Source organism: Delphinapterus leucas, chromosome 9 (assembly GCF_059928025.1).
Source record: "Delphinapterus leucas isolate spDelLeu-1000000601 "Yukka" chromosome 9, BTC_Dleu_Yukka2, whole genome shotgun sequence".
Lineage (NCBI taxonomy): Eukaryota > Metazoa > Chordata > Mammalia > Artiodactyla > Monodontidae > Delphinapterus > Delphinapterus leucas.
The window spans coordinates 17,802,806-17,830,731 of NC_143137.1; the positions used below are offsets into that span (position 1 = coordinate 17,802,806).

Here is a 27,926-nt window from a genome sequence, read left to right on the forward strand (position 1 = left end):
GCGGGGCGGGGCCGGGGCGGGTCCACAGACGCGCGGCGAGCGGTGCGTGCGGGCTGGTAGGCCGGCCGCGGCGTGACGTGTTCGGCGACCGCGCCAGGCCCCGCCCCGCGCGGCCTAGGCCCCGCCCCTCCCTCCCTGGGCCGCCGCGGTCCCTCACGGCGCTGGCGCAGAGATGGCGGAGGCAGTGGAGCGCACAGACGAGCTGGTCCGCGAGTACCTGCTCTTCCGCGGCTTCACGCACACGCTGCGGCAGCTGGACGCCGAGATCAAGGCGGACAAGGAGAAGGGGTTCCGGGTGAGGGGACGGCGGGCGCGGCGCGGGCAGAGGCGGCCCCGAGGGAGCCCGGAGCTGGCTCTCCCCCAGCACTGCCTTCCGGGGCGGGAGCGGCGCTGTCACCGCGCCAGGGGGACCGTCGACATCAGCGCGTGCGACAGTCGCTTGACAGATGCGGAACTGAGGCCCTGAGAGAGGACGTGACTTGCCTGAAGTTACCCAGCGAGTTAGGAGCATCGCCGAGGCTGGAGCCCAGGTGCCCTGACTCCTGGTCCGGGGCTCCCTTCTCCACCCCCAGCCTCTCAGCAGGTGCTGGCCAGTCATTGGTCAGGATGGCGATGAGGTTTTAGGAGCTAACGTGGGGTAGATGTTTGGGGTTTTGGCAGCAGAAGTATTCTGAAGTTGGCTTCCAGTGGCATTGGGAACAAAGGAGTCAGCAGCCCAACATGTTAGCTGGGTTCAAGTATCTGTTTGAAATGGCTTTATCAGTGACTCATTGGCAGTTTTGCTTCACGATTGAGGAAGACCTTGTGCATTTGAAAACATACTTTCCCTGCTCAGACATGATTTTCTGTTGAGAAGTTCTTGGAATTTATATGTGTGTGATTTGTGGGTATATTTGCTGGCTTCAGTTGGTGTTGGCAGGTGAATTGAGAGAGGCAGTGAGCTAGCAGCAATAACACTGGAGGGGAGTTAGGAGACCTGGGTTCTTGTCTTGCCGAAGTTAGTGGCTACTTGGTGGTGGCAAAAGCAAATCATTTCAGCTGTCCGAGCCTCAGTGTTCCTGATCTATAAAATGGGTGTGTTGGAATGGTATCAATATTCAAAAGCCTTTCCTTCTTGTGTACTCTGGAATGATTGCTCCTCACAAGGAGGTGACTCCTTTGGCTGACACTCTGAGCAACTGCCAGGACTTTGGTAGTGCTTTGAGGACTTGAAGGAGACAGTACATCTCACCATGAGCCTTGGAATCCTGGAATGGAGGAGTTAGGAAGAGGGGCATGGAGATTGTCTCACTCTGTCTTTTTTGCTTAGGAACTGAGACCAGAGAGTTGAAGTGACATTGCCAAGGTGGCTGAGTAAGTCAGAGGCAGATCCAGGCCCTGGACCCAGATCTCCTCCTTCCTGGGCCAGGGTGCTTTTACACCTGAAATTTCCATGCTTGGTAGAGGGTCAAAACACATACCTACATCAGGAAAAAACCTAAAAGCTATTACGTTACTGAGTTTTGAAAGTTTTATAGATTGCTAACTTAAAGAAAAAAAAATTTAACATCCAGAAGCCACAGCAAGAGGAAAAAGCTGTATTAACTCTGTGGAACGAGGAGAGAATTCCCTTCCGTCCTTCAGTGCCTTCTCCATCTCATCTTTCTCTCATCAGGTGGACAAGATTGTGGACCAGCTGCAGCAGTTAATGCAGGTGTATGACTTGGCTGCCCTTCGGGATTATTGGAACTACCTGGAACGTCGGCTCTTCAGCCGTTTGGAGGATATGTATAGACCCACCATCAACAAGCTGAAAACCAGCCTGTTCCGCTTTTATCTCGTCTACACAATCCAGGTGCTTTTGGTTTAGGGATTTCTTGGTGGAGAGAGTTCTTTGATCCAGAGATAGATTTTCTTTTAACGCCTAGGGACAGCTCTCTCTGTTACTCCTGGGAGAGGGTGAAACAGTCACAGTGCAAATTATTTTTGACTGTTTTCCTACTTTTTTTCTCCTCATCTGTAGATGATTGGACTTGTCTTCCTCATTCCTATTTCCCCTTTTGTTTTAAGCACGTAAGCCTGGGTGGAGTTTTGAAGAATATAAGTAGCTGGGTTAAAGTTTGAGTAATAAAGATTATGGCTGACCTGGGGGAGTAAATCACTTAGATTATTTGAAAATCAACTAGGAATTAATTTTTAGGATGGTATTTATCATCAGGACTTTATTTTATTTTACTTATTAATTTTTTGAAGATTTTTTTGATGTGGACCATTTTTAAAGTCTTTATTGAGTTTGTTACAATATTGCTTCTGTTTTATGTTTTGGTTTTTTGGCCCCAAGGCATGTGGGATCTTTGCTCCCTGACCGGGGATGGAACCCTCACCCCCTGCATTGGAAGGCGAAATCTTATCCACTGGACGGCCAGGGAGGTCCCTCAGGACTTTAGTTTAAACCAGCTTCTTTGAAGTTACAAGGAACTTGAGTGTGATGATTCTTTTGATTTTATAGAGTTTATAGATCATGTTTGGCCACTTACCCAGCAGGCCAATATTCAGAGGCTGTCTGCTGTGCGGTGGTGAAGAATCTTACCTCTGGACTTCTGTCTCTTCCCCTTCCTTGCTACCTCCTCTGTGTCTTGGCAGACAAACAGAAGTGACAAGGCCCAGGAGTTCTTTGCAAAGCAGGCCACAGAGCTCCAGAACCAGGCCGAGTGGAAGGATTGGTTTGTCCTGCCCTTCCTGCCATCCCCAGACACCAACCCCATCTTTGCTACCTACTTTTCTCGCCAGTGGGCCGACACCTTCATCGTGTCCCTGCACAACTTCCTGAGCGTCCTGTTTCAGTGCATGCATATCCTCTCAGCTGCCCGGGGCTGGGGGCCCAGGCTGCTCTTAATGCAATCGTTTCTTCTACAAAATGCCCAAGGATCCCTGTCATGTGTCACGTGAGGGGGCTGGACAGATTGTGGTTATTTTGATCAGTAGGCCGGAGATCGTAGGTCGGGAATTGTAATCATTATTACGGTTGTTTAGCAGCTCTGCTGCGGAATAGTGGACATGTGTGGGTGGGGACTGTACTAGCAGTGGGGGGATAGGAGCCCTCAAATAGGGCCTCTCTCAGCAAAGGCAGGGGTCAGTGCAGAGCTGCTTTGCAGCGAAACCGGCCAACCCTGAGAGCACCCTTTGTGCATGCCCTGTGTCCCTCAGGATTCACTTGCCTTTGCTGGGATTAGGTAGCAGGTGAGAACACTTCTAGGGCTGGAACTTCCTCCCTGTGTTAGTGCCTGGGTCACTGTCTTTATAATGACCTTAGGATCCCTTGACTTGTCAGAGGACAGAGCAGCTTTAAGAATATAGGTGGATATTTAAGAGAGAGAGGATGTGAATAATTTGCAGCCGACCGTATTTACCATTTTGTCGTGGAAAGCCCAGGACATCCTCCTCGCTCACTCTTGCTCTCTAGCAGGAATTCCACGGGAGGAGAAGGGAGTCTGGTTTGAATGGGGCTGTCTGGTGAGTCACTGATAAACTGGACGTGGGGAGGCCCATCCACCATCTCCTTTTGGCTCTGGGAGGAATGTCTTCTGGTGGAGGTAGGAAGGGAGTGTTTCCTTTTGTGCTGTGGTGAGTGTGAATTACGCCCTTGCCAGGTTGGCCTTTTCTCTCCCCCTGCTGCTGCCCTTCATCCCCAGGGCTTTCAAACAAAACTAACGGGGCGCCCAGCCCAGAGGTGGTTACGGCTTGACCCCGTGGGCCCTCTAGGGAAGTTTGCTTCCCCGGTACTGAGGCCCTGCCTGCTCTGTGCTCCTCTGGACTGAAGCTGTTTGAGGTGGTCAGGCAAGACTGACACCGTGACCTAGAATGTGGGTGCTCACAGGGTGGCAGTCTGCAGAAAGCTTGCTTCTCAGTCTGAACCTCTGCCAGAGAGGCTCAACCTGCGGAGGGGAAAGGCGAGTGGCCAGCCCTTCTGCCCAGCTGGTGGAGCAGCGGGCAGTGTGCCCGCAGAGCCACTGGCTGCTGGGCTGGCTTTTTGCTCCGTGTCACTAAAGCTTAGGCTGGCTGTGAAGCCCGCAGGATACTAGCCCTCTACTGCTGGCATTTGGGAGAAAGCGTCAGGTTTGGATTTATGTCCTCTCTGTGGGCTAGCCAGGCGGGTTGTCATGTGTCCGTGAGTCTCTCTGAAGGAAGTCAGGCCAGGCCCGGTGTCAAGGGAGAGACTATTCATGAAGCTGTGAAGAGCCCACAGCACAGAGTTTTTACTCTGTGTCACGTTCAAGGGTGTTGGTGTGGTGTCAAGAGTTTGGGAAGGGCTTTTAATCGTTTTACAGGCAGGCTTATTCTTTCTTTTTTTTTGTATTGAATTGTTCTATTGCAGAGTTTGTGATAGAATATATTTTTTGATTTGAATTATTTTAATCGGCTATTTTTCCCAGCTTTGTTGGAGGATAATTGACAATTAAGAATTGTATATATTTAAGGTATAAAACTTGATGGTTCGGGGTACGTACACATAGTGACATAATCACCACAGTCAAGCTGATTAAGAGGCAGGTTTATTCTTTAACTTGGTGCACCGGTTCCCGTGATCCTGAACTTCGATGCAGAGTGCCAGCGGACCAACCAGGTTCAGGAAGAAAATGAAGTTCTGCGCCAGAAGGTTTGTTGCGAACAATGCTTGCTCCTTGGGAAGTACTTCTGCTTTTCATGTGTAAAATTAGGTCCTAGCCATGGAGGGCTGATTTCAGTAGAGGAAAGCACTGATCTCAGATGAAAGTGAGTCACCAGAAAGGCAGTGTTGGGGATTTGGGGGCCACGTGACAAGTCTTGGAAAACCAGAGGTGAGGTTCACGTTGTAGGTCACGTAGTGCGAACAACACAGTAACAGGAGTGAACTTTTAAGAGGAAAAAGACTCTATGCATTGATGTCACCTTACATCTAACCTGCTTTCATACGTCTGCTTCCCACCCCTAGTCCTTTTCCACCTGTCCCCACATCTGTATTGTTTACAAACCAGAAATGATTTAATTGTTCTCAGCTAAGCTAAACTAGGTTTCTCTAGTTTGGTACAATGATAGCTCCAGGGGACCCACATTTGCCTTTACATTTTGCCTGAGGAGCATTTCTCTAACCTTGAGATTGACACATCTTCAGAAAAGGGAGGATTTTTTTAGAAAAAGGAAGGTTACAAGCTGTTTAGGTTTGGGGGTTTAAGATTCTTGGGTTTGGGTGTGTGTGTATAATTTTCTTTCAGGCAAAAGGTCAAAAATGCTGACCTTCATTTAAAATTTCTTTTTTCCATTTGAGTTCCAAAGTCTGATTTTGTAGATTCCAAAGAGCAAAGCAGGATTGGGTGGAACTATTTTCTCACTGAATTCAGGAAGAAGCGAGTCAAATGATAAAAAGAAAAAAAAAAAACAAGTGGGTTTTGTATATCTAACGGTTTTTAGTTTTCTCACCTCCCTGTAGTCAAGCACCAGCAGCCGCACCCATCTTTCCAGTCTGCAGAGAGTGAGAGAGGCACTCCAGGGTTGAGGGCGAGCGGCCTTTGAGCCAGTGTGGTTGGGTTTCGGATGTGACGTGAGTCTAATCTTCCTCAGGGGAGGGAAGGCTGGGTGAGATCCCCATCTTACTCGTCCCACCTCTATGCAGCTGTTTGCACTGCAAGCTGAAATCCACCGACTGAAGAGAGAGGAGCAACAGCCAGAAGAGGAAGAGGCCTTAGTCCAGCACAGACTGCCTTCTTATGTCTCCAACATGGACCGCCTGGGGGACTCGGAACTGTGAGTGTGTGCTGCGCCCACTCCGCGCCTCTGTCCCCTGTGCTCTCCCCTCCTCCCGGCCATGACGTGGAACTGCCAGGAGCCTCCCCGGTGCTCACTGTTCTTGTCTGAGCTTTCTGAGTAAGGTCCCCTGGTCCTCTAGTTGTCCCCTACCTCCCAGCCTCTAGGCCTGCTCTTCCAGGGGCCTGCACATCCAGACGTGTGCAGCCTGGGTTAATAATCACAGCCGCTTTCGTGAAGCCCTGGGAAGTTCCTGTGCCCTGAAAGGAGCGCCTCTCGGATGACACGATTGCCAACCACAGGTTGGACACATTTCTCCGTAGAAGCATGCTCTTGTCTCAGGGTTTGGAAAGGTAGGCAGGTTGGAAGAGAGGTATTTGAGCAACCTTAAAAAACAGCTAGTTACAGCCGAACACCCAGGCAATGAGAAGAATAGCAGTTGAAGAGACGTAGGCACCACAGGTCGCAGAATTAGCGACTGGTGAGTCAGGATGCAAACCCAGGCAGTCAGATTCCAAACCTGCATGTGGCCAAGTACTGCAGCAGATGAAACTGCTCTAGTTCCTGAGCTAGCGCCCTCCGATGGAAATAAAGTGCAAGCCAAAAATCTAACTTAAAAATTTTTAGTGGCTATGTTAAAAAAAGGAAAAACAAGCTAATTTTAATGATGATATATTTTATTTAGCCCAACTTTCCCAAAATATCGTATTCATAAACAAAGTATTCATGAGATATTTAACACTCTTTTTCATGCTCAGTCTTGAATCCCAGTGTGGATTTTACGCCTCCAGCACAATCTCCATTTGGACTAAAGACATTTCAGGTGCTCAGTGCCACACGTGACCAGTGGCTATTAGACAGCGCTGCTCTGAGCTTTACCACGGCCCTCAAAGAAGAGCCGCTGCCTTCACCATTGTGCCAGTTAGGCTGCTGGCTCCCTTCGTACGAGAACAGCACCAAGCATCACGCCGCCTTAAGGCCCAGGCGTGTGAACCTGGCCAAGGCCCTGGTCACTGGCAGCGTCCATAGCCTGGGAGGTCTGTGCTCTGGGTTCTCCCAGGTTCCCCCTCCAGCGCTACGACCTTGTGCTGTGTCTGCTTGTCCAGAGCCATGGTGTGCAGCCAGAGGAACGCTTCCCTCTCCCAGTCGCCTCGCGTGGGCTTCCTGTCCTCGCTGCTGCCTCAGAGTAAGAAGAGCCCCTCAAGGTTGTTGCCTGCCCAGGCCCCCCCTCAGGCTCAGAGCTCGGCCAAGAAGGAGTCCTTTGGCGGCCAGGTTAGTGCAAGTCCTGCCTTTCTAATTCTCGCCAGGAGGCCTCCGACATCCCACTCGTCAGGTGGAGACTTGTCCACCCTCCCTTAGGACCTGCAGGTGGAGGGTGGATGGTGACAAGAGGAAGTATGCTCTGAAGGGCCCCTTCCCGTTTCTCGTAAATGTCCTCTAACTCATGAGCGCTTATGACTGCGATTTGTTGACTCAAGTGTGAATTCAAGCAATTCTGGACTTTTAGATTTTTGGTGATACAAAGTAGCATGTCGATAAAGACTGAATTAAAGTTACTTCTAAATCCAGTGTAGTATTTCTTTTACAAGTTGTTATTTCCTGATTCTGCAAAGCAGTTTTGCTATTTTTCACTTTTATAGAAGCTTGCAAGAGAATTTCTTCTATGCCAGCATATGTCCAAAATTGAGGAGTTTTCCGAGCAGAGATGGTCAGAATTCATTGCTTTCAGAAGTGCTGGCCAGAGTGAAACTTCAACAGACCCATAGTTATGCCTTATTGCTCTGGTAGGGACCGTTTCCCTTTTAATATATTTTTATTAGTCGCAGATACAGTAAGTTGTCATCATCTCTGCCTTCCTCTCCTGCCACCCTTGGCTTGAGGACAGGTGCAAGTGATGCAGCAGCGTGGGGCCGCTTGGGGAGAAAGGGGTCCGCCCCAAGGCTGCCATTGGGACGTCGGGGCTTTTAGCACAGCACTTGGGCTTAGTACTGTTGTTGAAGTGCAGACGTTGAGCAGGACACCAGGGAAGAAAGAGCATGGGCTTTGGAGTCAGGCAACTGTGCCTTGTTTATCATCCTTGCTCAGATTGCTTAAACTCATCCCACTTCACTTGGGATGGTGAGAACAGCATCTGAGCTGATGCGAGAGCCCTTGGTATGTGCAGTGCCTGGCAGGTTATAAGCACGCGATACATTTTAGTTGTAGTCGTTGTAGCTGGGAATGTATTGGCCTCCTGGGTACCTAAGTCAGTTCTGAGACCTAAAGTGGCAGCAATGCAAAATGACTGCAACCTTAGCACCCAGGGGGTCTGGGGCATCAAAAATCAGTCATGGTTATTCTACGACTGTTTTTTTGAAGTTCAAACCTTAAAATTAGAACTGCAGTTTTGTAGAATATGGTTGAGTAAGTTTTACGGTTTGCTTTGCAAATCTCTTTCACTCTGCAAGATTTTATAAGTGTAATAGATGACGTATGGAATGCTACGTCCCTTAAAATGTGCATGAAATGATGAAATTCAATTTCATTAACTTAAAAGAAAATACGGAGACGGGGTCTTTGGGCTTAAGCCTGTGGCCTTATGTTTACGTGTTCAGGTGCTAAGGTGTCCTATGGTGAGGGTGAAATGGGATTGGAAATTTTTTGTATGGCTCTTGTTCAGGAGACAAAGGTAAGAATGTGTAATTTGCAGAAAACATGCCTTCCTTTACCTCTGAAATATATTCAAACAAAGCTTGGATCACCGTGTGGCATGTTAACAGGGCAGAGGCAGCCTTCTTTCCATTTCCTGACTGGAGTTGATAAATGTCTGCAATCTGAAAAATCCAGTGGTTGGGTCACTTGTTTTTTTACTGATATATTTGACTCAGCAGTGATGTTTCAGTTCTAAAGATAACTAGTATATTTGAGGTTCAAGAAAAATCACAGAATTTTAGAGTTGGAGAAAGCTTAAAGGTCACCGGCCCCACCCTCCTATTGAGAGAGGGCACATCCTGTGACTGATTGCCTCCTGTGCTGGGGAGGTCACTGCTTGTACATGTGGGATGTTTGCCCGTTTGAAAGTTGTTAGTTGAAACCTCTATGATTTTTACTCACTGATCTTAGCTTTGCCTTCGAGCTATGAGAATAAGGCTTCTGGTTAGGACAACCCTTCCTGTCCTTTCCAGGCTAAGTACTATGTTCATTCCTTCCTTTCTGCCCAACTGTTTACCCATGTGGCATGATTTCTAGACCCCTCACCATTCTGGTTCTCTTCTTCTAGGGGGGACATTCTAAGTTTTAAATTCCTTTCTACAATCGATGGCCAAATTTGAGTTTACAATTCAAGATGCTCTCTTACCAATACCAAATGCAGTTAGCTGTATGATCACTTCCTGTGATTTTAATGCTATACTGCTTTTAACGCAGTAGAAAAGGACATTGGTTTTTTAATCAGCCACATGGCTTCGTTAGTGCATATTAAGCTCGTAGTCTTTTCCTCACTACTGCCATGCCAGAGCGCCTTCTTTCTTTTTTACTTTTAATAAGCAAAACAACATGAGTTGTGTTATTACATTAGCAATACAGGGGCTTCTCTGGTGGCGCAGTGGTTGAGAATCCGCCTGCCAATGCAGGGGACACGGGTTCGAGCCCTGGTCCGGGAAGATCCCACATGCCACGGAGCAGCTACACCCGTACACCAGAACTACTGAGCCTGCGCTCTAGAGCTCTCGAGCCACAGCTACTGAGCCTGCGTGCCACAACTGCTGAAGCCTGCACTCCGCAACGAGAGAAGCCACTGCAATGAGAAGCACATGCACCGCGACAAAGAGTAGCCCCCGCCCACCGCAACTAAAGAAAGCCCGCGCGCAGCAACGAAGACCCAACACAGCCAAAAATAAATAAATAAAAAATAAATTTGGGCTTCCCTGGTGGCGCAGTGGTTGAAAGTCCGCCTGCCGATGCAGGGGACATGGGTTCGTGCCCCGGTCCGGGAAGATCCCACGTGCCGCGGAGTGGCTGGGCCCGTGAGCCACGGCCGCTGAGCCTGCGCATCCAGAGCCTGTGCTCCGCAACGGGAGAGGCCACAACAGTGAGACGCCCACATACCGCAAAAAAAAAAAATAATAATTAAAAAAAAATTTATAAAAAAACATTAGCAATACATAAAATGAGAGGCTTTCCTATTTTAAATATTATTTATACATAGCATTGTAAGTTTCAATCACATCAGCATTTTACCCACTTGTGATCAGTCATTGTAACTGTTGTTGTTATCACTGAAAATTTCATAAAATTATAGATGTAGAGTTATGGCGATACACTCTCTGTGCTTTCACTATGAATCCGGAGGCAAAATTTTAGAAACACATGGAAGCAACTGTAAAACCACAATTCCTAAGCTCTTCTGGGATCTCTGTGACAGAAGCCCCTGTGGGCATCTCCTCAGCAGGCTCCCCCACTGCAGTTTTACCCCATCCTCCCCTCCAGTTATAATTCCACTCCTTCCATAACTACTCAGTCCGTTTGGGACTGTGAGGGGGAATTGTGGTTATTACAGAGATAACCTCTAATTGGCTGTAAAGCAAAGAAAGCAAAGCGACCACAGACTTCTGTGTTTGTAACTCTTATTAGTATCAAACTACCTCATAGCTCCCGTGACATCAGCAGTAAGAATGCTGCCCTTGGGGCTGTTTCCATGGATCTTAGCAGGATGGGGAAAAGGGAGCCCTCTTCCCCGTCTCTCATTCTGTAATCTCTGTGTTACTAGGGCCTGTCTTCTGGATGTCTTTATTTTGCTTCAGGTGAGCCTAAATTACTGGAACTTGTTCTCTGTTCCATTTGGACGACTGCCTGGTAAGCTCTATTCAGGCCACCGAAAATGAATTTAGATCCTTCCCTAGAGTGAGAAGCAAGAAGGTCAAATGATAAAACATAGGTTAAGATACCTCTCCTGAACTGTAGGAGACAGGTAGATTATGGTAGAATATGACAATATAATTTGGACTGTTGGAATGTTATCTGAATCCAGTAGTTAAGATTTTTATGAGGTTTGCTCTTCAAACAAAATAAAACTTTCAATTACCAGTTGTATCACAGTGAACATTTACTTAAGTTATATGCATTTGTAGCTAGACACAAGTTTACTTTAACTTACTTATTTGGTAAGTACTTGTTTGGTGGATGGCTGCATTCATCAGATTTTAGCATGCTATTTTTTGTTGATGTTTACCCTTCTTTCGTAAATAATTTAGATATAGTTTAAGGAGAAGCTCTCTCTAAGCAGGATCTGATAGGTCACACTTAGGTCTATAGCTCTTTTGGTATAAACTACCCTATCATTATAAAGACAGTTCTTCTTAATTTATTGCAGTGCCTTATGTTAATGCCTGTGTGAATTTTCATTTCGGAGTACTGTCCAGCCCCCAACCTAATGATAAACTGGACAGCTTCCTTGCCATCTTGACTTGACAGGGAAGCATTGCTTTTGTTCTTCTTAATGTTGTAATGTTTTTGCTGGGGAAGGGTTACAAGTGGCTTTTGTGTCAGCTAGAGAAATTTGAAGTCTATCCTAAGCCTCTCTGTTCCATCAGTTTGGGCCAATTGAATTGAGCACCCTTAAAACCACGTGTTGGAAGAGGAAAAAACACCACTTATCAGGTGTAGCAGGTGAGTAAGGAAAGACAGGTGTGCCACCAAGTGCCTGTGCCTGCTCTGCAGCCTTCCCAACCTTTGGTTCCAAGGTGGGATACCCCTGTGGTCTGTGTACTTTCTTTGGGAATGCATGCAATATTAAATGGGTTCTTTTCCTTCTCAAATATCCAGTTTAAAGATCTCTTGGTCAGGCTGATAAATCTGTCAAACCTGAATCATAGTTGTGCCATGCTGTTCGAGACTTCCTTGCTTGCCAGGATCCCACTATTTCGGAAAACAGCCGTCAACCCTGGAAACTCCTCCTCCTCTCAGCACTATTTTTATAGCTAACTGTGGAGTTCCCATAGCCACCTTTGAAGTCCAGAAAACATGGCCTCTGCTGTCAGTTCTTCTTTTGTCTTGTCTATCAAAATGTTAGAGCTTTTGGAGAGGTGTTTTGGAATTCTTCATTTCTAATTTTATTTGAGTCCTCTTTTTTTCTTGGTAAATCAAGCTAAAGTTTTGTCTATTTTGTTTAACTTTCAGAAAACCAGCCCTTAGTTTCATTGATCATTTCTGTTGACTTTTTAGTCTATTTCATTGTTTTGCACTCTGATCATTGTTATTTCCTTCCTTCTACTAACTTTGGGCTTTATGTATTCTTCTTTTCCTAGTTCCTTGAGGTGTAAAGTTAGGTTGTTTACTTGAGGTCTTTCTTCTTAATGTAGGCGTTATTACAAACTTCCCTTTTAGAAGTGCTTTTGCAAAAGTTTTGGTGTATTGTGTTTCCATTCTTACTTGTCTCAAGATATTTTTTGATTTCTCTTTTGATTTCTTCTTTGACCAATTGGTTGTTCAGGAGCATGTTGTTCAGTCTCCACATATTTAAGAATTTTTTAGTTTTCTTCTTGTAATTGATTTCTAGATTCATCCATTGTGATGCTTGCTATGATTTCAGTCTCCTTAAATTTATTAAGACTTGTTTTGTGGCCTAACATATAATCTATCCTGGAGAATGTTCCATGTGTGCTTGAGGATGGAATGTTCTGTAAATGTCTATTAAGTCCATCTGGTCTAAAGTGCAGTTTTAAGTCCAGTGTGTCCCTAGTGATTTTCTGTCTGGGTGATCTATCCACTGTTGAAAGTAGGGTATTGAAGTTCTCTACTTTTATTTTCTAGTGCCTATTTCTCCCTTCAGGTCAGTTAATATTTGCTTTATATATTGAGGTGCTCTGATGTCAGGTACTTAAATATTTACAAATGTTATATCCTTTTTTTTTTTTTTTTTTTTTTTTTTTTTGCGGTACGCGGGCCTCTCACTGTTGTGGCCTCTCCCGTTGCGGAGCACAGGCTCCGGACGTGCAGGCTCAGCGGCCATGGCTCACAGGCCCAGCCACTCCGCGGCATGTGGGATCTTCCCGGACCGGGGCATGAACCCGTGTCCGCTGCATCGGCAGGCGGACCCTCAACCACTGCGCCACCAGGGAAGCCTGACAAATGTTATATCCTTTTGTTGGAGTGACCCCTTTATCATTATACAATGGCCTTCTTTGTCTCTTATTACAGTCTTTGGCTTAAAGTCTATTTTGTCTGATATAAGTATAGCCTCCCCTGTGGAATTCTTTAGTCTGAGCAGTTTGCCCTCTGGATCAGTAGATATAGGGAGGAATTAATAGATTTGTGTAATGAAGGTTGGCATCCTTGGATCTCCTCCTAGGGAGTCAACCACCCCCGACCCCACTACCCACCCCGGGACCGTGTGAGGGACCATGGTTAACCTCAGGACCACCTCTTACTTTTGGGAAGGTAACAGGAGTCATCTTCCACTTTCTAAAACTGTGGGACCTATTCAGTGTTCCGTGGACCACGGGATACTTCTCAAGAATGGCTGGAAGCACTGAGAGAAGGGCCTTATCTTGGTTGTTATTCTGCTCCAGGATTATGACATTTCTTCTTATCTTTTCTCCTCAGTGTCACTTTCTTCCATGTGCTCCCATCATGGTTTTTCTTTCTTCAGGTTTCTCAGAGTTTGGGGCCACTGTCAGATCTGGATGTAAATTCCGGCTCTGTCAAGTTCTCCCTGTGTTAAACGAGTAACTTAACCTCTCTAAACATCTGCTCCCCATGTTAAATAATGCCTCATCTTTAAGGGAATGTTTGTAAGGTTCTTAGCCTGGCACCTTACACATGACAAATGTTCAATGAGTAGTATATCTTGATGTTATTAGTGTTGTTGGTTTTCTTCTTAGGTTTTTTAAAAAAAATCTTAACTAAGATCTTTACTTTTCCCAAAATAAGTCAGAATTCAGAGAATCAAATACTCTTTCTAGAGAAAACATCTGTTACAAGCACAAGTAGATACCAATGGAGGTCGCCTCAGTCAGAAAACCAAAAATAACCAATCCTGTGTAGGTCAGCCACAGTTAGGCTCCAGGTAAACTAATAGCCTTTAAAATTTCCTTTCTTAACTGTTCACATGACTCCGGGGTCCCAAGGAACATACGTTAATCATTTTAAGTTGTTTAGTGTTAACATAAAAAAAATAACCAGTAGAAGAACTGGAAGCCCACAAATAGACTTTGGTTGAGTTTATTCTCTTTACTTAGGACTTGTGTACAAATGATTTGTGAGGAGGTTGGTCTCAAACCAGAGAGGCTGTTTGCATCCTATCCCTTTGCTAAGAGTGTAAAAAAAAAAAAAAAAAAAAGGTGTGTGTTGGGGGGGTAGGAGTGTGACCATCACAATTTGTGGCAATAAGGGTGGAATAAAAGAAACCAGCCAGATAATTTGGAAAGGTGATGAGGTGGCAGCTCCTTTTTAAAAAGCTCTAGATTAGGAATCTTCAGTCTCTATAGGAGTGGGAATTACTGAGTTCACTTGCTGTAACCTTGGTTGACTTTATCTCTCTTGCTATGAAAAGGAGCCAGAAGATGCCAATTTCTCTCTTGTCCAATTTATCTTGCTCAAAAGGCCTTGAGTTTCCAACAATTTCTGTTAAGACTTTCTGGTTGCCTAGTAATCATTTCCAAATACCTCAATATTTGTTAACATTGGCTGGTTTAGTCATGCACTTGGCCCAAAACAAGTGGGTACTGTGTTCCTTTTTCCCTCCAGAGGGGTGATTTTATTTTGCATAATTTTTTTTGCTGTATTGCCCAAACATATAATTGCTTGTAAATCTTTGTAACACCCAGCGTAGGGCCTGATCTGCCTCATAATTGTCACTTAGTAAGTGCTAAGCTAAATAAAGTTAACAGTTCCAGTTAGATCAAGGAGATATGTATGTATTCCAGGTGATAGGTGTGGCGGGTGGAGAAGTGCTGGGGACCTGTCCTCAGGATGGGGGAGTGGGGAACACAAAGGAGGAGGTCCAGCCTGCTTATGTTTTGCCCTTGACTTTGCTCATGGGCTGACATAGTAACATTTTAACTACTTCTCAGCATGGCCAGGGAGGAACCTTACCCAGGAGTAAGGGGAGAGTCCACTCCTTGGCCCCTGCTCCCCTCCTGGCCCAGGTGTCATGGCCTGGGCCCAGGTAGGAAGAGACTTTTCACAGCCTGGTGTCTCGTCCTCCAGAGCACCAAGGGTAGGGAGCCAGCATGTGTGCCCAAGGACGGGAAGAGCCTCTTCAGCGGGCTGGCCACTGGGGAGTCCAGCTGGTCACAGCACCGCCAGCGGCGCCTGCAGGACCATGGCAAGGAACGGAAGGAGCTCTTCTCCATGACTCTGCAGGTATGGCTTGGCCTTGGCGTCTCACGACCGCCTGCAGGGACACCACGCGGCCACATGGTGGAGGGCCATGGAAAATGGGGGGGGGGGCCTTGTAGGGCCTGCTCTTACCTCTCTTGATTTCTTCTGCTGTGTAGAGTGTGGTTTTGCCTAACTGGGTTTAATTGCTTGCACTTTGGTTGTTTTGTTCCACAACCACCGAGCTCTCCAATGATCCCTCTTCCCGATGGAGTGTTTCCCTAAACAGGGGCCTTAAAATGCTGGCCTCTGAAAATGTTCCCAGAAGATGAGCTCTGTGAATAATTGGTTTTGGACCCCTTGCATGCTCTGTCCTTCCCTTAGGTTAACTGTGCGTGTTAGCATTGTCACGGGCGCTCAGAGTCGGTGGGAGAGAGACCTGTTTCCCTTGGTTTAACCCAGCATCTCCCAGACTTGCTCAATCACAGGATCACTTTCTCCTGCACCCCCTGCTGGAGCCGCTGCCCTGAGAGCCACGTGTCCACGCAGCGTCGTGTTGCGGCCCAGGGCCCTTGCCGCACGAGCTCAGGGACTCCTCTCACTAGTGGATATGGGTTGGGGTCTGCTCTTCCTGGTGGTATAAGCTGCTTCTGTTTCGGTCAAATACTCTGGATTGAAGGCAAAAGGGATTTACTGCCTAAGTCACCTTGTTGACCATTTATCTCCTAATTGAGGCTACTTGCCTGTTTTAAAGGCATTTTTTGGCGTTAGCAGCCCTGTGCTGGTTCTGGTTCGATAGCGTAGACCCTTACGGCTCAGATCTTAAATCCTTCTGTGCTGTAGGATTAGAGGCGCACCTGAGCTCAGCCACTCCCGTAAGGTACCTCTCTGAGCTCGGAGGTCTCTGTTTCTCTGTTTATTCCATTCCATTCCATTCTCTTCTCTTCTCTTCTATTCTATTCTATTCTATTCTATTCTATTCCATTCTATTCCATTCTATTCCATTCCATTCCATCCCATCCCATCCCACCCCATCCCATCCCATCCCATCCCATCCCATCCCATCCCATCCCATCCCATCCCATCCATCCCATCCCATCCCATCCCATCCCATCCCATTCCATTTTTGCTGTAGAACTGCTCTTTCTGGGACCCCAAGGAGTGCTTAGAGGAGCCTCAGGAGCCATGCAGGTGGTAGAGAGTGCCCTGGCTGGTGCACCCTGGCCTGGGTTACGTCTGGGTGAGCAGATAGTAATCATGATGGCCAACACTTGCTGTCCCAGGGAGGCAGAGACGGGCGGCTGCCGCCCTCCCGGGTGGTAGGGTGTGTGGGGTGCCATTTGGTGCCCCGCCTGGCTCTGGCTCTGCTGCTGTGCTCGGGTCTATCTCTGTGCCTGGCCCGTCGCCCCAGTCTCTCAGTACCCCTCTCCCAGGAGGAGGTGCTGGTTGACATGGCAGCGCACTGGCGAGGGGCCACGCTTGCCTCTGGCTGACCCGGCTTCACATCAGCATCCTACCCCGGGCCAGCTCTTGATCTTAGGCAAGTTATTTAACTTCTGCTTTCAGTCTTACTTTCCAGAGCTGTAAAGTGGGGTTAATAGTAGGATCAGAAATGTTTGGGGGGAGCATCAATCATACTTACGTAGTGCCTGGAATGCAGTAGGCACTCACTCACTCACTGATTCTTGTTATCATTGGCCTGGTCTGTCAAGGTGGTGCGTGTCCCGAGTCTCGTCAGCTGTGGCCGGGAGCCTGTGGCCCACACTCCCTCCACAGGGCCTGTGAGAGGAGCAGGGCCTCTAGGAAGGGGCTGCCAGCAGAGCAGGCTCTTGTAGTTCAGAGCTCTTTCTTTTAGACCCCGAGACCACCAGGATCCTCCCCCGAGGGCTGTGGCCTGCATCCCAGACATCTCGCAGTGTGTCCCCAGATGTGGGGAATGGCTGGGCCCGGTGCAGACCCCTCACAGCTGACTTGTGCCCCCTTTGCTTGGTGCAGTGTGCAGAGAAGAAGCCCGAAGCTGGTGGCCCAGAGGCAGAGCCCTGCCCAGAGCTCCACGTGGAGGTGCTGGAGACCCTGGCGCGGGCTCCCGCCGCAGGCCCTGAGGGTGGGGGGGTCCGGCCCGAGCAGCCGTTCATCGTGCTGGGGCAGGAAGAGTACGCAGAGCACCACTCCTCCATCATGCACTGCAGGTGGGTGTCGGGCCGGCCGGGGCCAGGGCCCTCTGGGGGAAAGGCTGATGGCGTGGGGTTTGGGCTCCCCGGGAAGCCTCGGTTTTCAGGCTGTGCGTGTGAAGGTGTGGCAAGCAGAATGATGAGAGGTAACAGATGCGGAGGGTGGGATGGCCCGGAGGGACCGTGGTCACCCCTGAACTGTCAGAGGAGGGCTGGACAGCTGCCGTTGGGGTCCTGCCGAGAGCTGCCGTTGGCCGGGTCAGCCTCTTCACTCCTGATCCTGGGGTGTAACACCCAGAGGGTAGGTGATCCCTTGCTCTGATGGACGTGATGGGCTCTGGAGCCGTGATGCAGGAGGCTCTCAGTCTCTAGAGACCACACGAGTGCCGAGGGCGGGGCTGTGTGCATCTTGCCCATAGGGCTCAGCACATGATATTGAATAAATGCTTTGTAAGTAGTTCTCAGACAGACGAACGAATGAATATTTCTAGAAGTAGTTCACGCCCGTCCTTGGAGTGTGGGCATTTGACTCTCAGCAGGAGAATCAGAAAAGCAATCCTCTGGGTGCGCTGAAGAGGAGGGTGGACTAAGGCAAGGGTGCTAACAGCGTCCCCCTTTCTCTCATCTTAGAGTGGACTGCTCGGGGAGGAGGGTCGCCAGCTTAGACGTAGATGGGGTCATCAAAGTGTGGTCCTTCAACCCCATCATGCAGACCAAGGCATCCTCCATTTCCAAGTCGCCGCTGCTCTCTTTAGAGTGGGCCACCAAGCGGGACAGGCTGGTGAGTGGTCTTGCTTGTTGCTGGACCTGTGGTCTAAGTGAAGAACTCTCCAGGGCCCTCCCCAGTGGCTCCAGCACCACAGGCCTGGTTGGGGCCTCCAAGACGAGCCCCTCCCTTCTCTCTCTCACTGGGAAGGCAGGGACCACACATCCAGGACTGTCCCAGCAGGCTCCTATCTGGAGGTTACTGGATTAACAGGAATCGGAATTAGGCTGCAGTGGGACCCTGTCCGATGGCAGAGGCCTTCTTCCTGCGTGGGGTGGTCTGGCTTGCTTTTCATCTTCCTGCAGAGAGACCGGCTCCCTGCCTGTTCTCCCCCACCGGTTCCTGCCATCCCTGCACATTTCTGACAGCGCACCACGAGCTTTCTCAGCTGCGCCCCCTCCTGCTGAGACCCCTCCCTGGCCAGGCCGGAGGGGGTGTGTCCTGTCCTGGGGTTCCCACAGTGGTTAGCATATTTGACATAGCATTTGTAGTTAAGGAGATAAACTTGATTGATAGTGTTTTTTTTTTTTTTTCACCGTATTCCATTTTGGAGGGGATCATACTCAGCAGCCCAAGGAGCAGACCTTGTTTTTTTATTTTTTTAATTTTTATTATTTTTTGTGGTACGTGGGCCTCTCACTGTTGTGGCCTCTCCCGTTGCGGAGCACAGGCTCCGGATGCGCAGGCTCAGTGGCCGTGGCTCACGGGCCCAGCCGCTCCACGGCATGTGGGATCTTCCCAGACTGGGGCACGAACCCGTGTCCCCTGCATCGGCAGGTGGGCTCTCAACCACTGCGCCACCAGGGAAGCCCAGACCTTGTTTTTAAATAATTTTTGACAACTGCAGGAACTATCCTTATGGCACTAGGATCTCGGGGCTCGCCCTGTACCAGTGTCAGTTTGCTAGGTGAATGCTGAGACCATATTCCAGGGAATATTCCTGGGGGACACCCTCAGATCTGCTTCTGGTGCTTTCTTCTGGCGGTCCTTGTTATTGTCTTTGAAGTTTTCACCAAATAAATCACAAGGATAGCCTCCTCTGTTTTTTCTGGAGGCCTTTGTAGGCCCAGAGCCAGAGCTGTCCCCAGGATACACAAATGGGGCTGTCACCCAGCCCAGTGACCAGCTGGGGCCACTGCCCAGGGAGGTGGTGGTGGATCCGGAGCCAGAGGGCAGGACTGGGACAGCTGGAATTTAAACTGGAAGACGGGGGGGTTGGGCAGAGGGTCTCATTTCCAGCTCTACCTGAGGTAGCAATAGAGCTTCTATTCCACACATTCCTTTTGTGGTTTTGCTTCTGTTCAAGGTCACCTGTGACGTCTTTAAGTTTTAAATGAGGTCCTTTGTAGCCGGGTTTTTCCCCTGAACTAGCTGGAGAAGTGGAGGCAGGCCTCACCCCGCAACCTGGCCCACTGCACAGGGGTGGGCCTGGCTCCCCAGTGGGCCTCCCTGAGCGGGCCTGACCCAGAGCTGTCCTTTGCATCTCCCGCCCTTTCTCCTTCCAGCTCCTGCTGGGCAGTGGTGTGGGGACGGTGCGCCTCTATGACACGGAAGCCAAGAAGAACCTCTGTGAAATCAGCATCAACGATGATATGCCCAGGTGCGCTGGAGGACGCTCCCTCAACTGCTGTGCTCGGCGGGCCTACCTAGGCCTTGGCCAAGCCTCCGTGCCCCCGAGCCCCGCTCCCCCTCCCTCTGTGGACGGGCGGAGCACTGAGCCGGCCCCACGTGTGTTGCAGGATTCTGTCTCTCGCGTGTAGCCCCAGCGGGGCCTCTTTCGTCTGTTCAGCTGCAGCTCCGAGCCTTGCTGCCCAGGTGGACTTGTCCGCACCAGACATCGGCAGCAAGGGCACTAACCAGGTTCCTGGCAAGCTGCTGCTGTGGGACACGAAAACCATGAAGCAGCAGGTGCGGGCCTGCCCCCTGGTCTCCCTGGGGTTGGTCACACTCCCGGGCAGGCACACAGCCTGTGCGGCTGCCCGCTGTTTCTGAGGTCTCTTCCCTCTTTGATTTGGGCTCGTCAGGATTTTGATTTGTGAGGAAGTTTCAACATTTAAGTGTTGAAAAATAGTAATACTCCAGTGGGGCAGATTGCTAGCAACTGAAGTCATTCAGCATCATGCCACAAATTTAGCATTCACACACAGCCTCTTATCGGGCCCTTTTGGCTTATTTAAAATCTTTTAATTTAATTTTTTTTAATATTTAAAGTTTTTTTTTTGCGGTACGCGGGCCTCTCGCTGTTGTGGCCTCTCCCGTTGCGGAGCACAGGCTCCGGACGCGCAGGCTCAGCGGCCATGGCTCATGGGCCCAGCTGCTCCGCGGCATGTGGAATCTTCCCGGACTGGGGCATGAACCCGTGTCCCCTGCATCGGCAGGCGGACTCTCAACCACTGCGCCACCAGGGAAGCTCCAATTTTTTTTTCTTTTATTGGAGCAGTTTTAGGCTCACAGTAGAATTGAGAGGAAGTTTCAGAGATCCCCCATATACCCCCTGCCCACACACGCACAGCCTCTCCTGCTGTCAGCATCCCCCACCAGAGGGGCACATTTGTTATAGCTGGTGCACCTACACTGACCGTCATAATCACCCAAAGTCCATGGTTATATCAGGGTTCATTCAGTCTTAGTGGTGTACGTTCTAAGGGTTGGGACAGATGTGTAATGACACGTAGCCACCATTACAGTGTCACAGAGGGTGTTTCCACTGCCCTGAAATCGCCCTGTGCTTCATGTAGTCTCCCCTGCCCCCAGCCCCTGGCAGCCGTGGATCTTTACACTGTCTCCATAGTTTTGCTTTTTCCAGAATATCATATGGTTGGAGTCAGACAGCCTTTTCACATTGGCCTCTTTCACTTACTATTACGCATTCAAGTGGTTTATTTTTCAGGAGACAACTAGAGTCCCCTTCTGACTGCCTCTTAACTTACAATTGCATAAAAATTGCAGCAGCAGCTAGAAGCAGTGAGGACACATGCGTATTCTTAAGAAATGACGGTCTTGAGAAAGCTTGCTCACAGGGCGTGTGACTCACCTTCCCCAGCGCGGAGGATGCCTTCCCACCCAGAACAGTAGCGGATGCTCACAGCTATGACCCTGAATCCCGAGAGCCTCAGTGCTGTTTACACTAACCTGTTTAAAAGGCAGTGGTGTTTCTTGGGAGAATCAGTTGCGGTCAGGCCCTTACCTGCAGCAGCGTGTTTCCTGCTGGTACCGGACACTTGAAGCGTCCCTGTCTTGTTGGTGGCTGGGTCCCGAGTGTTCCGTTTGTGCCTCTCTGCGCCTTCCTGTTCCCAGTTGGAAGCCTCGCAGGTCTCTCCAGCCAGTCAGGGCCACCCTGCCACGTCAGTTCTTGCTGTCTAGCTCCCTCGTCCTGGCAGATGGCGTCCCACTGAGAAATCAGGTGTCTTTCTGGAGCCAGCCTTCTCCCTCACCCTGAAGTCAGTCCAGGAGCAGACATTGTCAGTTCCACCTCCAAAACCTGTTTCCAGTCTGAACACTCCTCTCCATTTCCGGGGACATGCCCGCTAGCACCCCTCAGCTGGACAGCTGCTGGACAGCGCCCCCCATGGCGCCCACCTGCCACACTGCACCTGGGGGATGGGCAGACATGGAGGCAGGTCCTGCCCCTTGCTGCTCCTCCGGGTTTCCCATCCACATCCCCTGGAGCCGTGCCTGGCCTGGCCCTCCCTGCTGCTCCAACCTCCTGGTGCCTCCTGTCCTCCTCATCCTGCAGCCACACGCCCTCTGTGCATGCTGTCCCCTCTCGAGAGTGTTCCTACCCCACTCCATCCGGCTGACATCTGTCCTCCAGCATCTCGTAGATGCTCCCCTTTATACCCACCCAGTCTGGTTAGGTCCTTTTTAATCTTGTTAGTTTGTGCTAAGAACTTGTCATGATTTGTAATTTTATGTTCACTTGTTATTTTTCAACTTTTCGTTAAATATTGAATACATAGAAGAGAATATTGAAATCATAGGTGTACGGAATAATGAGAAGAACCGTGAAATGAGCACCTACCTACCATCATGGTTTAAAAGTGGGACATTACCGACACTTTTTATGCCCTGGTGTGCCCTTCCTCAATCTTGGTCTCCTTCCCCCTTTCAAACAGAACCTGTCTTGAAATTTGGTTTATTACCATCTTACATTTTAAAATTTAGTTTGTCCTTTTTCTAGCTCCAGTTCTCCCTGGATCCGGAGCCCACTGCCATCAACTGCACAGCCTTCAATCACAATGGGAACCTGTTGGTCACGGGGGCAGCTGATGGTGTCATCCGGCTGTTCGGTAGGCAAGCGTGCTCGCGGCCATCCTGGTCCCCTCCTCAAATGCCCCAGGGAAGAGAGTTGGATTTTTGCCAGCTGGACTAGAGGCTATTGCAAAACCCCAGTTCAAGGTGCTTGTAATAGAACTTAACTTTGGTCAGAGTCTGCTGTTTTCAGGACCCCCTAATTACCTTGCATGTGGTCCGTGTCCGTGGACATGGGGAGGCGGCGTGGAGCTTAGCAGTCCTCCAGTCCTGAGCTGTTGGATCTGAGTCCTCATGGCCCGAGTGAGATCCAAGAGGATACGAGAGAGTAATGCCGTCCTGTCCTCTTGGTGTGACCACTTCATTGTCCCCGTGAGAGCAGTAGAACGGTGTGCGTCAGAGTCATTGGCGTGCTGTTTAAAGCTCCTCTCGCCAGGCCTGTTCCAGGAGACCAGAGTCAGAGGGTCTGGGAAGGCCCTGGGGACTGTATCTTTAACCGATCTCCAGGGCTCCCTGGTGGGAAGTTACAGCGCCCTCCCAGGAAGGACTTACGTGTCCTCCTAGACTTATGGGCTCCCCAGATGAGCTCAGGCTCCACCCAGGGATTCCTGAACCTGACTTTTGACCCAGTGAAAGAAGCTTCCATTTAAGATTGGTTAGCAGAAGACTAGGCGCAGTGGAGGAGAGAACTGGTAAAATGAAGCACCCAGTGCCCACTCTTCACCAGGGGTCAGCTCTGTGACTCCTGTCGGGTCTGGGAGGCCCTCTGCCACCCATGGGGCAGAGGGAGGGTGGGAGGTACCTCCTGCTGTGGGCAGATGTCTCCCCAGGGCCTGAGCGGGAATCCTAGTGGCGTCTCATTGCCTCAGATATGCAGCAGCATGAGTGCGCCATGAGCTGGAAGGCCCACTGCGGGGAGGTCTGCTCTGTGGAGTTCAGCTACGATGAGAACACTGTGTACAGCACTGGCGAGGACGGGAAGGTAGGTGGGAACGGGATTTGGGTCGGGAAGCTCCCTTCCTCTGGCTTAGGCATCTGAGATTCTAGAGCGCACCAGAATAGCACGACGGGCTGGGTTCCAATCCCGACTGTACTTTTTACTAGCTCTGCGACCTTGGGCCTCTGCCTCAGTTTTGTCACCTGTAAAACAGAGATGAAAATAGTAACCAGTCTCACAGGGTCTTTGTGAGGTTTAAATGAGTTCAGTGGGAGTTGACTGTTCTAATGAAAGGGGGAGACCTACATCCTTCCTCCTGGTTGTAGCAAAAAGGACTCATCTCACTGACCCACCTGACTCAGTGGGCTCCCAGGGGTGCCAGGATGTACTTCAGTGAGCTTGGTCATTGGGTGGTCACAGCATGGATATGTAGAGCTTGCCAGGGCTGGGGGCTGCAGACAGTTTCGCCCAAACAGTCAAGAAATGTAAAAAGGAAGCTGGGGAAAAAAGTAGAAATTAAGTGCCCCCTTTAGATTCTCCCTGGAAAGATTCATTAGGATCCTTGGAAAGGGAGCTGGGGCAGGCAGAGCTGGGAGAAAAACTAGCTTTTCATGTGTACCCTCCTATACCTTTTGGATTGTATACTATCCACTTGTATTATCCAATGAATACAGTAATTACAAAATGAATTCTTCATTTGAAAACTGTGAGGGGATTTTTAAATCAAAGCTCTACTTCCTATTTATTTGAGTAGGATTCTCGGTTAAGCGGTGGTCACACCCAGGTAGCCTGTCCCTTGGGTGGGCTAAAGGGCTGTTTGCTAAAGGGCAAAATGTGAAGCTCAGCTTATCCCTCATTGCTTGTGTTGCATTGATTGCACTGCTGAGAAACTGGAAGTGTATTTGGAACTTGTCCTATTTTTAAGAAAAATCTAGCTGGGTTCTAACCCTGACAGTAATATTAATAATGACAACAACAACAACAGTAATAATAACAATCATTGGAGCATTGCCCTTGCTTGAGAGATGGGAATCCAGGCGAAGGCTGTTGCCTGCCTCTTCCCTTTCCTGGAGTCAGGCCAGAGAGAAAGTTCAGGCTTTGACATGAAGTGGCTGACTCTTTCTAGATTTTCTTCCCTTAAGAAAATGCTTAAATTGTGTTGGGAAGAGTCGGGACTGGGTGGTCATCTCACTACCTTTCCCGGGGCCTGTGGACCCACCTCCTCTTTCCTGGGGCCTGTCCTCTCTCCTCCCCCCGGACCTGGACTCTGTTGCCGGCCCACTGAGAATGCCGAGCTTGTGCTTTGCGGTTGCAGTTCATCCAGTGGAACATCCACAAGAGCGGCCTGAAGGTGTCCGAGTACGGCCTCCCCGCTGACGCCACGGGCCCCTTCGTGCTGTCGGGTTACAGCGGCTACAAGCAGGTCCAGGTCCCCCGGGGCCGACTCTTCGCTTTTGACTCGGAGGGGAATTACATGCTGACGTGCTCTGCCACAGGGGGCGTCATCTACAAGGTACCTGGCGGGTGGTGGCAGGGAGGTTCCTCCTCGGAGGTCTGGGACCGGTTGAGTTCGAGCCTCTGTCCCTGTCTCTGTCCCAATCTCTGTCCCTCCCCGATGCCTGTGGAGAAGGCTTTGACCCGGGATGGACAGCGCCTGGGCCTCGCGGCTGCAGGCCGGCTCGAGGGAGCAGGCGGGAGTGGGCATGAGTGTGGCATGTCATCCTCTCTGCTCGCCTGTCACTGTCCTTGGACGAGACTCTGTCCCTTTTCTGCCTCCCTCCTTGGGAATAATACCAACTATAGAAACCTCAAGAGCTAGGGAGAAGGGCTGTAGGTTGGTTTGGGGGGACATACCCCAAACAGGAGGGTGCCTAGGTGGTCTGTTCCAGGTACTCTAATCTGGTGTAGGTTTATTGTTTATGGGAGGTCCTGTGGGTCAAGGACGTTACAATCCATGGCTGGGACAGAAATCCGGGGGGTGTGATTTGTCACACGGGATGTAAGCTGTCCACTCAGTTTATCTGCTTATTTTAATTCTCATGTCACAGCCTCTCTGGTTCATGTACTTTTTTTTGGACGTATGATTGAACGAAATTATGAATCTCTCCTATTTTACTAGCGCTACCAAATAGACTAGGGATGAGGATTTGTGTCGTGGTCTAAGCACATGGTCTGGTTCCGCGTTGCCACGTGGATTCAGTTCTGAGCCTCAGTGTTAGCTCTCTGCCTGGCGGTGTTTCGTCTGCAGGTAGAGTCATGGAGTGGGATGCTCTTTCTCTGGGGCTCCCCGAGCTCGCCTCGCGTGGCTCACAGCCGGCGGGCAGCCGGTGCTCTGGACGGCAGCTGCCTGCGGGCGTGTCCTTGGCCCTGGGCAGTGCACACAGGAGACGGAGAGTGTGGCCCCGCTCTCCTGGGGCTCACGCTCAATTTAGAGCAAGCACCAACAGTGACCACAGTACAGAGCCGAGGGCCCCCAGGGGAGGAAGCCGGGTGGGGGCCGAATCCTCAGGGAGGACTGGGCAGGGGGGCTGTCTGTGGATTTGAGGCCTTCGGAGGAGGAGGGGTTGGGAGGATGTGGAGGAAGCTGGGCTTTGGGGCTCCACAGGGCAGAGGGGAGCAAGGGCACACGGTGGGGCGAGGGGGAAGGGGGCTGCTGAAGTGGCAAGTAATGAGGCTTCTGGACTGTTGACCTTGAGTGTGGCACTGGGAAGCCTGGGTTTACTGTCACCCAGGCTCCTCTTTTCCGCAGATGGTGATGATCTGGGTGGCTCTTGCCCTCTCCTTAAAAATTAGTTCCACACTTTATTTTTAATTATTTATTTAAACATATACATTTAAAAATCTTTTAAAAGTTTTATTGAGGTACAGTTGGCAAAAATTGTATATATTTAAGGTGTACAGTGTGGTGGTTTCATAAAGCTCCATAATTTCTTGTAATTGCTATCGGGAGATATTGTAAAAAGTTTTCTGTTTACAAGCCTAATTTTATTTTATTATTTAGATTTAGTTGAGTTTCAGGTGGGCTCTCCTTTGCTCTCTGTATGATTGTGTATGTGTGTATATTACTTTATTTTTGATCGTGCAGGCTTTATCATTTGTCCTGATCAGTTCATATGGTTTGCAGTCAGACTTTCTCTATAACCAGTTAACGGGTTGAAAGATTTTCCTCTGTCATTTAAAAAATGTCAAAAATGGGGTCTAATTACTTAAGGAATATAATGACCTTCAGGTCCCATTTTTACAATCTATAAACAATCCATGATTGTTAAAGATGTTTTCCCCGTGAAGGCTGAATACTTCCTCTCTCTTGCTCATGGATGTTACATGTAGCTGGATTGATAGTCTGCTCCTGGTTTCCCTTCCTTATCACCTTCTGACCCCTCACACCTGTGCACATGAGTCCCGGACAGCAGGTGCTGGCGGCACAGAGGAGAGCCGTGTTTGTGCCCTGACCCAGGGCCTCCGGTGCCAGCACTGCTCTCTGGGTGTGTGCGGGCTGCACGGCAGCGAATCACCAAGACCCTGCCCTCCTGCCCTCCTGCCCTCCTGCCCTCCTGCCGCTGGTGTTCCCTGGGGGAAGCAAATGTAAAACAGAGAGGCAGATACATGATATGAAGCTGGGAGCGGTAGATGGTGCTGGAAGAGAACACCGGGCACGAGCAGGAGTCATGGCTCACAGCAGGTTAAAGGTGGCAGGGAAAATTGTGTCTTTCAGAGCATATTAGGGACTTATTTCCTACTTCAGCTGAAGGAGTAACTGTAGTCGGGAAAGTGAAGATATTTCCTGGTCCAAGCAACGAACCTGAGACTTTCTGGAAGGGGGGACCTGTGTGCCTGGGCATGTTCTCAGCTTGGGGTGGCAGCCCCCAGGCTCGAGACAGCTTGGCCACCGAAAGTGGATAAAGTGGATGTGTTTGTGAGCAGTGCCTGATTATGCAACCTCATCTCTCCTGTCCCCTTGCAGCTGGGCGGGGAGGAGAAGGTTCTGGAGAGTTGTTTGAGCCTGGGTGGCCACCGCGCCCCTGTGGTCACCGTGGACTGGAGCACAGCCGTGGACTGCGGGACCTGCCTCACTGCCTCCATGGACGGCAAGATCAAGCTGACCACCCTCCTGGCCCATAAAGTCTGATGGGGCCCGCCCCAAGGGCCACCCACGGAAACAGTATTATCCTGGGAGGCAGGCAGAGATGGCTCAGGAAGACAAGGCGCTCCCCTTCCGGCTCCCTGCCAGGGTGGGGAGTCTTCAGGGAGAGGCTGCCCAGGGGGCTCGGGCACTGTCCAGCTGCCTGACGAGAACAGGAGCCATGTAGAACTGTGGCACGTGTTCCCCAGACATCGGCACGCTGGCCTCTGCCAGGAGCAGGCTCCAGACGGTGGGAGGAAAGCTCAGGAAGCAGGAGAAACATTGTGATGGCTGCTCTGTTGGCCTAGAAGAGATTGAAAGTATTTTGTATATATTCGCTCAGTTTTCTTTTTTAAAAAAAGAATGTTATTGTGGTCACCTGGTGTCTCTTTTTGGAACGTATGCGTGCAGCAGAGCATCTCCCTTCACCCTTTGCCCTGGCGATGGTCATTGTGAGCTTCGGCCCTGCGCCCCAGCTCTTACCTCACCAGCCATGGGGCTGACCTTTATTGGAGGTTTGCTTGTTGCTTTGCCACGGATGTAGGACGTCCTCTCTCTACTGCTCCGTTGGCTAACCAAGGTTTGTGCCGTTCCCCTTTCTTTGGGCTCATGTCAAGGAGG

The 27,926-nt window shown here is 49.9% G+C and overlaps 1 protein-coding gene across 3 annotated transcripts; it reads left to right on the forward strand.

Moving 5' to 3' along the window:
- Positions 1 to 132: 132 nt before the first annotated feature.
- WDR91 (WD repeat domain 91) lies at positions 133 to 27,683 on the forward strand. Of its 3 annotated transcripts, none has more exons than XM_089917361.1 (15): positions 133 to 295; positions 1,655 to 1,834; positions 2,623 to 2,829; positions 4,553 to 4,636; positions 5,630 to 5,760; positions 6,867 to 7,032; positions 14,947 to 15,102; positions 17,053 to 17,246; positions 17,859 to 18,009; positions 19,500 to 19,594; positions 19,734 to 19,902; positions 22,175 to 22,283; positions 23,115 to 23,227; positions 24,498 to 24,695; positions 27,147 to 27,683. In XM_089917361.1, the coding sequence occupies exons 1-15, from the start codon at positions 173 to 175 to the stop codon at positions 27,309 to 27,311; spliced, it is 2,241 nt and encodes a 746-aa protein (XP_089773487.1). In that variant the 5' UTR covers positions 133 to 172; the 3' UTR covers positions 27,312 to 27,683. The 3 variants fall into 3 exon arrangements, with proteins under 3 accessions (XP_089773487.1, XP_089773488.1, XP_089773489.1); XM_089917362.1 differs by lacking the exon at positions 133 to 295 and adding an exon at positions 346 to 583; XM_089917363.1 differs by lacking the exon at positions 133 to 295 and adding an exon at positions 346 to 530.
- Positions 27,684 to 27,926: the final 243 nt, after the last annotated feature.

Excerpts from the sequence above, each read along its gene's own strand:
- WDR91 (XM_089917361.1), top strand. The coding sequence starts at position 173 with ATGGCGGAGGCAGTGGAGCGCACAGACGAGCTGGTCCGCGAGTACCTG. Across the intron at positions 17,247-17,858 it reads TCCTCCATCATGCACTGCAG|AGTGGACTGCTCGGGGAGGA; the intron begins GTGGGTGTCGGG and ends CTCTCATCTTAG. Across the intron at positions 18,010-19,499 it reads CCACCAAGCGGGACAGGCTG|CTCCTGCTGGGCAGTGGTGT; the intron begins GTGAGTGGTCTT and ends TTCTCCTTCCAG.